This window comes from Bidens hawaiensis, unplaced genomic scaffold (assembly GCF_021521415.1).
Source record: "Bidens hawaiensis isolate Kalapana, Puna unplaced genomic scaffold, B.hawaiensis_p1.1 tig00063451_1, whole genome shotgun sequence".
Lineage (NCBI taxonomy): Eukaryota > Viridiplantae > Streptophyta > Magnoliopsida > Asterales > Asteraceae > Bidens > Bidens hawaiensis.
In genome coordinates this window covers 1-16,513 of record NW_027501346.1, presented here as the reverse complement: position 1 = coordinate 16,513, position 16,513 = coordinate 1, and the positions used below count along the sequence as shown (strand labels likewise).

Sequence of the window (16,513 nt, the reverse complement as noted above, 5' to 3'; positions counted from 1 at the left end):
ATCGCGGACCACAACATCCTGTAATAATCGATCTCAGGTTTATTGTTTTTGTGGTCAAGAAGCTATTCTAAGAACATCAAGGACCACCAAAAATCCAGGTCGGAGGTTCTACAATTGTGCATCTCAGGTTAGTGAAATTGCTAATAAAGTTGGAATTCATCTACAATTGTTGACCCTAAACTCTATATTTTTTAACTTAGGGCAAAATATGTGATTTCTTTACACGGTCTGATTGTGTTTCGTCCACAAGCTCTGATGTGTGCACAAGATGTACAGACATAATTCCTATCTTGATAAGGGAAAATTTGTCTTTAGAGGATCAACTTTCAAGGAGTGTAGCTTCACTGATTGAATCAGAAAAAAAAATGAAGATATTGTATTTTATTTGCTTCTTGTTTTTTTAAGGCTTTTAATTAATTTTGTAATTAAAAGCTAAGAAACTTTGTTATGATTTTAGACCAGCTATTATGATGTATTTTTATGTTTATGAACGGATTTAAAGGCCGTTTAATGAGTAGCTTAGTTTGAGTGTTTTCAAAATCACAGTGTATTTATTTCATTAAAAAGAAGTTATTATAAAAAATTAATAAAAGAAGTTATTATAAAAAATTAATAAAAATATGTTCCCTACTGTGTTTCGAACCCGCGATATTTGCAATCTATGTTTAATCACAAGCGCCTCAACCGTTTGAGCTACACCCTGAGAACATAATAGAACCTCTTCTAATATTTATATAACGAAATGTCGATATTTTAAATTTTCATTTTTACCCGCCAATTAATCGACTTATCTTCTGGAAGACTCCCAAGTCAATTAGTATTTACCAAATAAAATCTCACAATCTCACCAAACCCTAATAAATGATCTGCTAGTGTATTTATTGAACTCTCATTAATTAATTCCTACCAAACAGCTTCATTAATATTAGGTGAGTACCAAATATTTTTGCTTTTAGTGTCATACATAACAAAATGTCAGTTACATTTATTGACGTTAATTAGTATATATATATATATATTGTTGATGAAACAGTTAATAAAAAAATTCTTGGAAGATGGATAAGTCTTGGATGTCAGTAGGCGACAGGTGCAGTAAAGCATATAAAGATGGTGTTAAGGCATTTCTAGATTTTGCAGTTCATAATTGCAAGGAGACATCACCACCAATTTCTATTTCATGTTCATGTGTTCGGTGTGTGAACCACGTATCTCTTAGTGTAGACGATGTAGAACATCACTTATACAGGTTTGGAATATTGGGTTTGCCTGCACCTGCATTCCAACTAATTATGATAATAATACTGGGCTTGTTGACACCAACATTCCGACAGATGCCTGTGAAAATGTAGAAATGGTAAATGCTAAAAAAGACAATTTCAAAGGCGACAAGAAGTATCAACAGTTTCTAGAACTACTTAATGACGCCGAGAAGCCCCTTTATAAATGTCCTGACTTCACCAAGTTGTCTTCATTAGTACAACTACTCAACTTGAAGAACAAGCACGGGGTATCTCATAAGTTCGTTGATGAACTTCTGAAATTGTTGAAAAAGATGCTACCTACAGATAACGAAATGATAAATAATATGTATGAGAGCAAAAGGATAATGAAGACAATGGGATCAGGATACGAAAAGGTACATGTGTGTATCAACGACTGCATTATTTACTATAATGATTACAAGGATTTGGAAGCATGTCCGGTTTGTAACAAGTCAAGGTGGAAGATGGATGAGAAGACTAACAAAACTTACATAAACACGCCCGCTAAGGTACTGTGTTACTTTCCCATTATTCCACGATTCAAGCGCCTCTTTCAATCAAAGACCACAGTAGAGAATTTAACATGGCACGCCACGAGTACCAATAAACCCACCCGGTGTTTTACGCTACCCATCAGATTCACCAGCATGGAAAGCCATAGATGCAGGTACTCCGATACCATCGGAAGCGATCCAAGAAATCTTCGTCTAGGGATTTGCACTGATGGGGTCGACGTACATAGAGGCAACAGAAATCATAGTGTCTGGCCTATTTTAGCAGTCATTTACAACCTTCCACCTTGGATGTGTATGAAAAGAAAGTTCATCATGCTTTCCTTATTAATATACGGAGTGCCAGGAAACAATATTGATGTGTTTTTACAGCCTTTAATTGACGATCTAGCATCTTTATTTGAGGTCGGGGAGCCAACATATGATGCATATAAACAAGAAATGTTTACACTACGTGCAGTTGTGTTATGAACGATTAATGATTACCCTGCTCTTGGTACACTATGTGGTTGCCCTTACAGTGGATTCAAAGGTTGTGTAGTGTGTCGGGGCGACACTCAGTATGTTCGACTTTCTCACACAAAGAAGCAGAGTTATGATGGCCACAGAAGGTATTTATCACATGACCACCCTTTCAGAAAACAAACAAAGACGTTCAACGGAAAAGAGGAGATGAGAACCGCTAAAGAGCCTATGACAGGGGAAGAGATATACGACGAGGTCAAAAACATTAACAATGAATGGGGAAAGGGATCTGAATCCCTAAGTGGGAGTAAGAGAAAAAGGGATAACACAACGCCGCAACCATATTGGAAGAAGTTCAACATATGGTACCAAAAGCTCAGCTATTGGAAGTATTTACCTGTCCAACATTGTATTGATTTGATGCATGTTGAAAAGAATGTAGCAGAAAGTATTGTCAGGACGTTGCTGAACATTCCGGGTAGGAAAAAAGACGGATTGGCAGCTAGAAAGGATTTGGAGTTTTTAGGGATTAAAAAAGAGTTGCAACTGAAAGCAAAAGGCAACAATACAGAACTGCCTACAGCATGCATCACATTATCAGCACAAGAAAAAGACATGTTTCTTGAAACATTGTATAAACTAAAGGCTCCACTAGGGTATTGTTCTAACTTCTCTAGTTTGGTGAATCTTAAAGAAAGGAAGCTACAAGGCCTTAAATCACATGATTATCACATGCTTATGCAACAGTTTCTACCCCTTGCAATACGGTCCATCATGCCATAACCAATGAGAAATGCTATAATCAGGCTTTGTTTTTTTTTCAAGTCAATTTGTAGCAAAGAAATCATCGTAGAAGAGCTTGATAAGATGCAGGAAGAGCAAATAGTTACACTGTGCCTGCTGGAGAAGTACTTTCCTCCATCGTTTTTTGATGTCATGGTTCACTTAACCGGGCACCTTGTCAGAGAGATGAAATTATGTGGGCCATCATGCTTTCGTTGGATGTATCCCTTTGAAAGGTGTATGAAGGTTATCAAAGGGCATGTGCGAAATAAAACTTATCCAGAATTGTGCATTGCTGTGGAGAACGTTGCGGAAGAAACAATCGAGTTTCTGAGCGAATACTAAAAAAACATCAAGAGTACTGTTGGTATTCCACATGATAAGCATGATGATAAAGGGGAGACAATTCCTGTCACAGGCGCTAAATCAGTTGAAGTTTCTCCAGATCTCTTCAAGAGAGCACATTTCTATGTGCTGCAGAATACGCCTGAAATAGCGTCGTATATCGAGTAAGTATTACTAACATATATACTCTAAATTATATATATATATATATATATATAGGGTTCAGTTACTGTACGCTAATGCCTTAACGTACGGTAGATACGCGAGACGCTCAAAGGCAAAAAACAAAGGAAAAAAAACCTAAAATGCTCAGAAAACTTAAAAGGCTTAGTAACTGCACCCATATATATATATATATATATATATATATGTTAATTCACAATATATTATACTCCTACTTGCAGACAACACAAGACCTATTTGAAAAATCAAATGCCTGGTAAACGACAAACATTGCTGGAGAAGGAGCATACTTTAAATTTTGGTGACTGGTTACGCGACAAGGTAGATCAATTTATTAAGTCTTCTATAATTATTAAAAATCTTTTATAGATAAAGCTAATCCTTGTAATGAAATTCAGGTTGAAAGAGAGCTAGCGGGCTCCCCAGGTTCTATAACAGAAACCGTAAAGTGGATTGCACACGGAGAACACCGTAACGTTTACAAATACGACTCATACGACATCAACGGTTTTGAATTTCGTACAAAATCTCATGATGGTAGAGTTACCATAACAGCGGGGTTGGTGTAGAGGCGGATGACATGCACATTAAAAAAGACGTGGTGACCTATGCATAAAACTTTTATTTTGGGGTTTTGCAAGAGATATGGGTCCTAGATTACCATACTAAAAGAATTCCGGTCTTCATGTGCCAATGGGTTGACCGTAAACATGTCAAACATGATATTCTTGGTTACACGTCGGTCGACCTAAACCAATTTGGCCACAAGGATGATCCGCTCATATTGGCCTCGCAAGCACGTCAGGTGTTTTATGTTCAAGATCAGCTGGATAGAAAAAAGCATGTTGTCCTCATGACTCTACCCAAGAATTATAGGCATTCGCATGACGAGGTACATGAGAAATTTAGTACGGTAACTTTCCCTCATGAGGGTAATACATTGCCACTTGTACAACCAAATCAACTGCTTCGTAATGAGTCCCCAGATGATTACTGGAGGCCCGGGAAAAAGCCTACAACTATTCGTAATGGAGATTGACACCGATGTCGGGGTTGTCGACCCAGCAGTTGTGTTCGTTTGGCTAGTTAGATGTAAATATATGTTTAAATTTAGTTGTGATACATGATATCACCATTCTTTACTTTGTACTTACTAATTCAAACTAAAGAAATATTGGTTGTTTTTAATACTATTACTACTTATATGTAACATCCTAAAATATTCTAATATTAAATAAAGAAAGTCGCGTTTACTTATCGTGTGTTAATAATTAAATTGTGTTAAATAAAGAAGAATCATGGACTTGGATTAATTAAGATGGATTAAAAGGGTAATGGGCCTTAGGTCCATGGGCTTTAAGGGATATAAATACCCCTTAAACCACCCTAAAACCCTAAACCCTCATTTCTTTCCATCTTATCCTCTACACACTCAATAACACACACACCTCCATACTTACATACGGTCGAGAGAGAGGAAGAGGGTGAAACGACCAATAAACATCGAATAGTAATAGATCTCTAATATACAAGCTAGATACAAGATAACAAAGCAAAACGTGACCAACCAAACGCATAAAGGTATGTCCTTTACCTTTAAAGTGTATGTTTTTAGGATCGGTTAGCCTTGAAAGTTAAACATAAGGTAAATCGGGTCTAAACGAAAAGTAAAGTAGCAAACTTGACTTTGGAAACGAACTTAACAAATCTATGGCTATTTACGGCGACTTATATTGAACGTTTTAAGTCTAAAGGTCTGAACTTTATGCTTTTCCGGGTCAAGTCTTATCCGAAATAGCCAGGGGAACGATTTACGGGAGATATTAACATCATATCTAAGGTTTTCACGTTAAAACAGAGATGATTTTGTGGTTAAAACCAACCCGTGGCTGTCACTGTACAACTTCGCTTGCAAGCAAGTTCGCCAGTCTGACATGTTCGCTTAAACGTATAAGTTCGCCCACTTTTAAATTCGCTGAATGATAACTTCGTTTGTTGATAAGTTCGTCTGAAATAAGTTCGCCATCTGATAAGTTCGCTACTGTTTAAGTTCGCCACTGATAAGTTCGCTACTGGTTAAGATCACTTACACGTATGTTCGCTTACATTTATGACCGCTTGCGAGTACAGGAGAGTTAAAATAATAATTTAGAATCCCAATGAAAAATACGTTAAGACAGTTAACGAAAATAAAATTTTTCCAAGCTGACCTGGTAGCTTAACCCCAGCCACGGGCTCTGCCCCTTAGACTCTGCTAGGGGCTGCCGCCCCTAGAACCCCGCTGCCAGGGGCGCTGCCCCGGACCCCCGTCCGTGGAGAGTAATAATTAAACCAGAAAGACGATATGGGTAGTGATAGTTAATTGATACGTGTAATTGTTATACAGTTAGTCGTGTACAGCTCAAGAAAGGGATTACCATAAATGGTGAACGTAACCGCATTCAGGTGAGTTTCTAGCCCCATTTCCTTGTTATGTTTTCGGGGCTGTGTGCATACTCGATATGAATGTTAATACACTTATTTTAAATGGTAAGTGTATGTCTTAATGACGAATGTGATAGTTATGAATGTATGCTTGACAGTACGGGAACGACCTTCGGGTATTGCACGTATTGTTAAGGTAAGTATAATGTAGCATGTATGATATGTGTATGTGAATAAGGAAGTATGTATGACTATGATATGTATGATATTAAATGTATGGATGTGATAATGGTGATGATAATGGAAGGTAAGGTAAGGTAAAAGGGTTGCATACCCTACTAATATATGCGAAGGTTAAAGGGTTGCATACCCTAATAATATATGCGAAGGTTAAATGGTTGCATACCCTAATAATATATGCGAAGGTTAAAGGGTTGCATACCCTAATATATGCGAAGTTTAAAGGGTTGCATACCCTAATAATATATGCGAAGGTTAAAGGGTTGCATACCCTAAAAATATATGCGAAGGTTAAAGGGTTGCATACCCTAATAATATATGCGAAGGTTATAGGGCGAAATGCTCTTTATAACGTAAGGTATGAATATGAAAGAAAAAGAGTAAGTAAGCAAGTATGTATAAACGAAAGTATGAAAGTATGGGTACGTATGAAAGTATGTAATTATGAATATGTTGTATGTTGTATGATTAACTAGAACTCACTCAGCGAAGCTGACTTTTAGTATGCACGCAGGTGAGTAGAATGAGACAGCTGGCTTGAAGGGGGACACATGGCAGATGAACAAAGAAGCTGGCATCTGAAGATTTAATTGTTAATGTTTGAACTAAAAGACATGTTTTAAGCTATGTTTTAAAGACAAGTTATGAATGTTTGTAATGACTGTTGATGTTTTATGTTATTTCCGCGAAAGTTTTAATTAACTCTGATATTTAGAACTGCGTTTATGAGTAAATCCAACGTCCAAAGTAGGGCACCGGTAACGGGGCCTTATATTATACATGCCGGTTTGTTGAATTCATTTCATCTTCTGGCTATTTTGGTCGATTGGTGTCAAGTTCAAACATACATCATGTTACACCGATAAAAGTCACAATTGACTTGTAGTGTATCATAGTAAGATCAATAAAGTCATTACACTCATAACTGACTCGTGCTATATCAAAGTTACATTAATACAAAGAAAGCCCAAAAATGCAACATGTTGTCTAGGGTGTTCATGGTTCGGTTGGAAACCGCGAAACCGCCCAAACCGGCCATTGGTGACAGTCATCATTTCTCGTCTGATGGTTTTGTTTCTTGCACAACCTCTATTTGGTTATGTTTCAACATACTTTTTAACAGCTGGTTTCCTGCAAAACATTCTCAACTCATTTTATAAAAAAAGACCATTATTCCCTTCTTTTCACTAACCTACATACCAAAATTGTACTCTCCATATACTCATATCTTTGACCAAAGCATCTGTGGGTCTTAGACTTTGAAGAAGCCTTTGAACAAATAAAATTCAGTTTTGAAAAACCCCTTCCAAACTCAATGCCATCACCAGTAACCTAATTTAAGATTTGGTGATGGCATTGAGTTTTGGAAGGGATTTTATCAAAATTTAAGATCTTTGGGAAGTTTAAGATCTGTGGAAACCTTAGATTTTTCTGCTTGGCCAAGTTTGGAATTCACATAACATATATATATATATATATATATATATATATATATATATATATATATATTAAAGCCTAATAAATTTCAGCCACCAGTTTTATTGTAGTCATTAAAGTCTCTGTTGTTTTATAGTTGGTTGTTGAGTGCATAACTGCATACTACGTGTCAAAATGGTTTCCACACGCTTTGGAAACACTCACAAGCTACTATATCTTGGAAATATATAGCACGCTAGTAGTACGCTTTAAATAAACTATATCTTACTAGATAGGCTACAAATCAACTTAACTACATTAAATTATTGTCTCAACTACCAAAAATTAAATTTTAGGTCTATTTTGTTATTCAATCACACTAACATCTATTTTAAAGTTAATTAAAAAAAACTACATCCAATACGCTTTACTTACGCTTAAACCAAAATATAATAATAACATGCAGTTATTCTACGCTAATGCTTAACGTACATTAAAAACAAAGGCAAAAAACCTTAAATGCTCAGAAACCTTAAACGCAACATATGCCATTTGAAAGCACAACATAGCAGGCTGATTAAATATACACTAAAGTCTTAAGATATTATGAGTTCATTTCAATATTAATAAATAAATAAAGGTATATTTTATTATAAATTACTTTGTAATTAAACTTTGGTTTTATTTCGATTCAAATACCTTTTAGTTAAATGTATTATGTTAAATCGAAGTAATAAAGTTTATTCTACTAATTTCATTAATTAGGTATAATTAAAATTATATAGATATAATTAAAATTAAACCGGTTAATTTTAATTTTATTACATAGAAGTCATTCCCTAATTAAAATTTTATTAAAGGCAAACGCTCAGCCAAACGCTCAAAAAATGGTCTTCGTGAAAAAAGTGAAAAATTGATCGATTAGCCATCCAAAACTGTTTTTTTCGGAGAACAAATGATTGATTGGATATGTATATATTGACGATTCCGAGATGTTTGGATGTGATTTCATGGATCGATTCGTGAAAAAATGGATTCGTGTACGTTAATGTACGTTAAGGATTAGTGTATTGGATCTTTTCACTACAGTTAATAACAACATTTACAATAATAACATTCACATAACATATTAATACCAAAATATAATAACATTTACAATAATAACATTTACATTAATATAGAAAACCAAATTACATAAAACTAACTCCTAGCATTCGATTCCATATCGGAATCAACATCGATATAGAAAACCAAATTACATAAAACTGAAGTCCTGCCATCAGATTCCGTATCCGAATCTACATCCGGATTCTCTTCTGGAGTACGAGAGGGCATGATCCTCTCGTACATGCCATCCGAGGTGTAGGTGGAGTCCTTAAGCCTTTGGAGGCGAAGGTTCACCTGACTACCGAATGCCCCATAAAGGGACACAGCCTTGAAGTCCTCCAAGTCATTCAACTTAATGTACACCACCTCGATTCCCGGGACTACCATATCAATGCTGAAATAATCAGCAGTCGTGTACCCAAGCCACCTAACCCTTCGGTTAAGTTGTTGGTACGTGAATGTGTGAGGGTGTACATAGTCCACAAACCTCACCCTTTGATTCTCCCGGACGGCACATGAAAACGAATGGTGAAAAATGTGGGGTCGCAGTAGAGGGGGACATGAGTACCGGGTTTACGTACGATCCATGAAGAAGCCATTATCGAAAATAAATCGAAAGTAGATTGTGATTGTGATTGTGGATTGTGATTGTGATTGTGATTGTGATGGTGGATTGTGACTGGTATTTAAACACCATCGAAACTCGGCGGTACATATCCCTGACAATTTGAAATTGGCGGCACAAGAAACTGTAAAGGCAATGATGACGTCGCCACTCGTCAAATCAACGTGTGGCCATTAATTACGTTTGGACACGCTTAAAAATATTTTAGTGTGACCATTTATCACTTATAGCCACACATAATAAGTGTATATGTGACAATAAAAAACTTAGTAAAAATAAAACTAAGATACTCTTTGGTCACACAGCCTCGTATAAGTGGCCATTAATTACATTTGTACACACTTAAAAATATTTAAGTGTGACCATTTATCACTTATAGCCACACATAATAAGTGTATCTGTGACAATAAAAAACTTATAAAAAATAAAACTAAGATACTCTTTGTTCACACAACCTCGTATAAGTGGCCATTAATTACATTTGGACACACTTAAAAATATTTAAGTGTGACCATTTCTCACTTATAGCTACACATAATAAGTGTATCCGTGACAATAAAATCTTATAAAAAGCAAAACTAAGATTCTCTTTGGTCACACAACCTCGTATAACTAGCCATTAATTACATTTGGACACACTTAAAAATATTTAAGTGTGACCATTTATCACTTACAGCCACACAGAATAAACGTATCCGTGAAAATAAAAAACTTAGGAAAAATAAAAGTAAACTACTCTTTGGTCACACAACCTCGTATAAGTGGCCACATATTTTAAATGTTTTAGCCACATTACTAATAAATACAATGGTTGTTTGTCATATTTCGCCACTTTATTAAAAATGTGGCTAGAAAATGTGACATTAGGTCACACAACGTAATATAAGTGGCTATATCTATTACCTTTTAGACACGTCTCTTATCAATACAGTAGCCGTTGGTCACATTTGGCCACACCATTAAAACATGTGGCTAGTTAAATGTCACTGTTTGTGGCTAATGCGTGTGTTTTTGGTTACATGTATCAAAGATCAAACAAACTATGACTGTAGGTTACATTTCGCCACACGTTTTTATAATGTGGCTAGTTTTTGTCACAGTTTTTTTCAAAGTGTAGCGAAAAGTACCTGAGTAGGTATAGAATTATCACATGAAGAAATTCTAGAAGGTTTTCAAACATGGTCAAAGACCTTTTAGCCACACATTTAAGCCGAAGTGTGGCAAATCGCCCAGACCACATGTGTGGCTAAAAGTCGATATTCACGTAGTGTTTCGATAAAAAAATTAAAAAAGAATGTTTAATTATGGCATTCCTTTTAAAGAAAATTTAATTTCCGAAAATAAAACAATTTTCATTCAATATTTGAATAAAACTCAAATAAAATTAACCAACATTTAAATAATTGATCTTCGAAATCAAAAATTCGAAAAGTGCCAAATTACATTTCTTATCATATACCTATAAATGAAAAAATAATAAAAATTAACTTGATGTCGAGATATTACCAATTAACCAAAAACATGAAATAAAACCGGAACGGTGGACACCCAAATCATAATCGATCGTTAATGTTAATATTCAAGCAATAAGTACATAAATCATACCCCATACCTTGTCAAGGACATCCAACGATGTCTAATTGATGTAACTGTTGCAGAAAATCATACTACATACCCTGTTCGTCAAAATTACGGTTATTAAACGAAAAATGATTCAATTAAATTGATATCGAGATACGTAGCAATGAAGCGAAAACATGAAACAAAAGCGGAACTAATGGGCACCCAAATCATATTCGATCGTTAATGCCCGGGAAAGAAATTAGGCGAAATTAATAACCGAACGGTCGTTAATGTCCGGAAGATAAAGAAAATAAAACCGGAACCGATTCACACAAAAAACAGGGTTTATTAAACGGTCTGGTTGAATCTTGGAAGATGATGGAGAAGAGAGAATTAAGACGGTACGATAGGACTAGTAAAGTGATTAGAATATGAATTACAATTAGGTTATATTATTGAATCGGGTTATGAACTAATGGGTATTAATAAACAAATACGGGTCCATCAGAAAGAAAATTTATTTTACTTTTGAATTATTTTAATATCAAGAAATTATAAGAAGTCCTTAGTATTTTAGGAAATTAGGGTAATGGATCAATAAGAAGATGCCAAGTGTACACAAACTCAATTGTTTTAATAGTATTGGTAGACTTGGCTGGATAATTTAGACGAATCGATAATTTTTACATTTATGCTTATTTAAAAATTGGTCATATATAAAAGATGTAAACTTTATTGAGACTAGAGAATATTAAAAGCTAAAACAGAGTGGTTAAATTCGGTTCTTAAAAACCAGAAATAAAATAATGTATAAATGATTGGAACATATCATTAAAATTAAATTCGATGAATATTTAAAATAAATAAGCAATTATAGTAAATATCTAAGATTTTTTAAATATAAATTTGAAATAAGTGATACACCACATATTAGATTGGTCAAATAAATTAATGCGTTTTTAATTCAAAACTTATTAACTTTCGAGTATAATAGAATGTAAATTATTTAAAATTTCCATTATACATTAAATTTGTCATTTATGCTAATTAAAATATGGTCAACTATAAAAGATGAAAAGTAAATTAATGCGTTTTTAATACAACTAATTAAATTTATCATAATAATTTCGATAAGGAAATGAATATTTTCGTATATATGAAAACCTTCAATATGTCCATTGAATCTTGGAGTTTGATGTAGAACCTATATAGATTATAGTAAAATTAGATTACAATTTAAAAGAATATAAAAATCAAAGTGGAAAGAAATTGAAATGTCAATGAGAATAGTGAATAATTATAATATTCGACTACCTCTAAGTATGAGCTCTCTCTAAACGAGAGAATATCTTTTTATCTTTTTGAAGCTTTTTTCTGGTTTTCTTTACAAAATTATAAAATAAAATATAAAATATAAAATATTTTTGACGAGTCTAGTGACTCAATTTTGTTTTTCTTAATTAAAATAAAAATCTTTTTGGTGAGTTGAACTTAACTCATTTTCTCCCTCTAAAATTGTGACATATTTGAAAAATATTTACAATTTTTATATACAAAAAGATAAAAATAAATTATAATTAATTTTGAACAAACGAGATCATTCCCAATGACTCACCAAGATATAAAAATCGGGCACGATCAAAGGATTTTGTAAACAGGTCTGCAAAGTTGTAATCAGTGTGGACCCGTTCAATGACAAGTTTCCGGTCACAACAATCACGAATGAAATGCATTCGGATGTCAATGTGTTTTGTCTTTGATTGTTGGACGGGTTTGCTTCTTGCATTGCCAAGAGATTAATCTATCACCCAGGAACTGACATCCACCCGATGTTGACTTTCGATCAAGATTGCATTTCCTCATAGTCACTATTGGTGTAAACATGCAGTACTCGAGGGGTATCTTTGGGATACCAAATACCTAAGCAAGGTTTTCCCTTTAGATACCGAAATTTACGCTTTACAGCAATCAGGTGCAATTTTTTGGATTACACTGACATCTAGAACACTGATAGACAGGGTACATGATGTCCGGCCTGCTGGCAGTGAGATACATCAGGGAGCCGATCATGGATCGATAGAGATGTTGATTAACTGGAATTCCTGATGGATCTGGAGCTAGCACAGGTCTGGTAGCAATCGGAGTGAGGTAAGGAGTGGACACCTTAAAACCAAATTTCTGGACAATGTCACAAACGTATTTTTTTTATGTATTAAATTCCCGTCAGCATTCTGTTCAACTTTGAAGACCCAGAAAGAATGTCATATCCCCCCAATGAACTCATCTCAAACCGGTTTTGCATGACCTCGGCAAACTCTCTACACAGTTTATCAGATATAGATCCGAAGATAATGTCGTCAACATATACTTGGACCAGAATCTGATCATCCTTTACCTTCTTGATAAAGAGAGTTTGATAGATAACGCCTCTTCTATATCCATTCTTTAACAGATGTTCTGCTAGTGCAACATACCAAGCACGAGGTGCCTGGTGAAGGCCATTAAGAGCTTTATCAAGATGGTAAACATAGTTTGGATTATTAGGATCTTCAAAACCTGGCGGTTGCTTGACATTGATCTCGTTTTTCACTTTTCCATACAAGAAAGCGATCTTTACATCCATTTGATAAACTTTGAAATTCATGAATGAAGCATAGGACAAAAAGAGACGGATTGCCTCAAGCCTAGCTACCTGTACATAAGTTTAATCGTAATCAAGACCTTCACTTTGAGAGAAGCCTTGTACAACCAATCTTTCTTTGTTTCCAATAGTCACCCCCTTATCATCTTTCTTGTTCATGAATACCCACTTTGTCCTAATAGGTCTCTTATTCTCTGGCCTTTTGACTAGTCTCCAAACATGAAGTTTCTTGAACTGCAATAGCTCATCTTGTATAGCTTCAACCCATGAGTTTTTCTTCTGGGCCACTTTGTAGTTCTTCGGTTCGACTTATGAAATAAAACATGCAAAAAGGCATCTGTTAATGGTACCTGATTTGCTCCTTGTTTGGATGTCAGCAGATGGAGAACCGATGATGCTCTATGTTGGATGACTTTGATGGATGGGCAATGAAGGAATATCGTCAACAATGGTGACAAGCTCTGCTCAGAGATTAACCGACAAGTTCTCTACGGGATGAAAAATGCGAGGAGCATTGACAAGAACATCAGTGGCTGATTGAATGAAGTCAGGTTGATCAACTTGATGTTCTTGAGAAATTTGTTCATCCCAGAGATTTTCACCATGTGGAACAGGAATTGCATCGATGGGAGTTGATGCAGTATTGTCAGAATCACCAGTAGCATGTTCTTCAATGGCGAGCAACAACTTTAATTATTTCTTCTTGATAGGGAGGTGTGGCAACGGATTCTACCACGCTTGGGGCTACTTGAATATCTGCCATAGGTTCAGTCTGATGCTAACCCACATTGTCGGCATACTGAAAGGAGTCTTATGAATCTGTGTCAGATACATTTTCAACTTCAACCATATCAGTTGAATCAGCAAATTGAGAAGCAAGACTGTTTACAACTTGATTATTTTGTGGCAGAGGATCTGGTGGTGGTGCAACAGGTGGTACTATTCTGTTGGAAGGCTTAGCAAGTAGACTCACTTCAGACAAACTGTTGATAATGGATTGCATCAACAGAAGTTCGGGCAAAGAAAATGGAACTTGAGTGTTTGGAGGAGGTGGGGTGTACATGCCACGAAACTGTTTGAACAAGTAGTCATAGTCAAACAACCAGTCGCGTTCCGTGCGAGCATCAGTAGTGTTAAGTTCTTGCCAATCAACATTAAATGATTCTAGGATCAACTTGGTCTTCTTGTTGTAGACACGATAAACAGTTTTGTTAGCAACATAACCAACAAAATAACACTCATCTGCATTTTCAGCAAACTTTGGATCAGGCTGAGCACCAATATGGAGCAGGGTGCATGGACATCCAAAAGTCTTGAAGTAGTTGACTTGCGGCTTTGTCTTATTGATGATCACACGGTTTTGAATGAAACAAGAAGCATTGATTGCTTCACCCCAAAAGAACAAAGGAAGTTTGGAGTCTGACAACATTGTTCTAGCAACTTCAATCAATGTTCGATTACGACGTTCAGCTACTCCATTTTGTTGCGGAGTATATGGTGCACTGAAATGGTTATTCCATTTGAACTACAAAAGTCTTCTACAGTTATGTTGCAAAACTCTATCCCGTTGTTGCTTCTTATACGTTTCACTTTCATGTTTGTCTCCCTCTCGACTAGTGTGATGAACTTGATAAAAAACTGAGCGTTTTCATCCTTGTGCCCTGAAAGGAAAGTCCAACTGAAACGAGAATAGTCATCACTAATCACAAGACAGTGGGCTTTTCGACCGTTTTCCATGGATGGATAGGACCAAATAAATCCATATGTAACAGCTAAAAAATGGAAGCTATGGAGTCAATCGTCTTGGGCTTGTGAGGGAGCTTGTGTTGCTTTCATTTAGAGCATGAAATACATTTTTCAATGAAAGAGAAAGACTTAACAGGCAATCCCCTCACATGCTCACCTTTTACCAATTTTTCAGATTTTTAAAATCTACATGGCCAAGACGTCCGTGCCATAGAGATGAGTCGTTCTCCGAGGCCTTAGCTATTAAGCATGAAGCGGTCCTACTTGAATAAGAGCTATTCATATCTAATATATAAGCATAATTGTGCCTCAGAGTACGCATTAAAATCCATTCTTTTAGGACTTTGAAACCTGGTTTGAGAATCAAGCATTCATTCTCAAGTGAATAGTATGGAGTACTGTCGATCATAGATTTGTAAGACACTTAGCATATTGTGATTCAATTGCTCCTCCAAATTGTCGTCATCAAACGTCAGGATCCTATTTGACACTCTTCCTCTTTTTTTGATGTTACCCACCCACATCTCCAGCAAAAGAAACGTTGTCCACCATTAAACGGGTTTAACGTCAAACAACAAGGACTCGTCTCTTGTCATGTGTCGGGTGCAGCCACTGTCTAAGTACCAAATACTATTGACAGACATTCTTGACTGACCCTACACACATTAACAATTAATTAGACATGGGTTCCCGATACTTAGTTGTCTCGGGAAGGTTGACCACAAAGTTACCATTTTTTATTGTAGTGTCATCAATTATGAAGTTTTGGGATGTGTTAGAATCAGAAGAACAGTCCTTAGGAATCCATGCACGTGCGGGTTTCCCGGTTTTGGAAGATTTTCTAGACTGTCTTCTTCTTGTTTTAAAACAAAATCCTTAGATTTTTCAATCTTTGGATTCATTTTCTTGTTTCTTTTTGGTAAATTCTTTGACTTTTCAGTCTTAGAATTCCATTTTGCTCCAAAAAGGTATTTTACTTTTCTTCTTATTCCTAGATCTCACATCCATTTCACTGGCAGAAACTATCAGATTGATCATTTCTTGTTCTTGAGCTTGGTGTCGCTCTGGAACAAAATTGATTAAACTGACAGTTCATTTATCTTTGCCTTCTATGCTTGTTCTTGCAATGTCTTGCAAGGTTAGATGGGTTACCACAAACATAACAAAGCCTTTTTCTGTTATCCCTATAGAAACTCGTCAG

General features: G+C 35.6%; 1 protein-coding gene across 1 annotated transcript in view; it reads right to left on the bottom strand.

Annotated features, from left to right (window-relative positions):
* LOC143603955 (uncharacterized) overlaps positions 1–14,995 on the bottom strand; it is a 39,157-nt gene extending 24,162 nt beyond the window's left edge. Inside the window, exons 1-3 of the mRNA XM_077080592.1 lie at positions 14,399–14,995; positions 13,231–13,617; positions 12,923–13,103 (exon numbers count right to left, since the gene is read on the bottom strand). Of these exons, the coding sequence (XP_076936707.1) occupies positions 12,923–13,103; positions 13,231–13,617; positions 14,399–14,995 (1,165 nt within the window). The remainder of the gene's footprint in view (positions 1–12,922; positions 13,104–13,230; positions 13,618–14,398) is intronic.
* Positions 14,996–16,513: the final 1,518 nt, after the last annotated feature.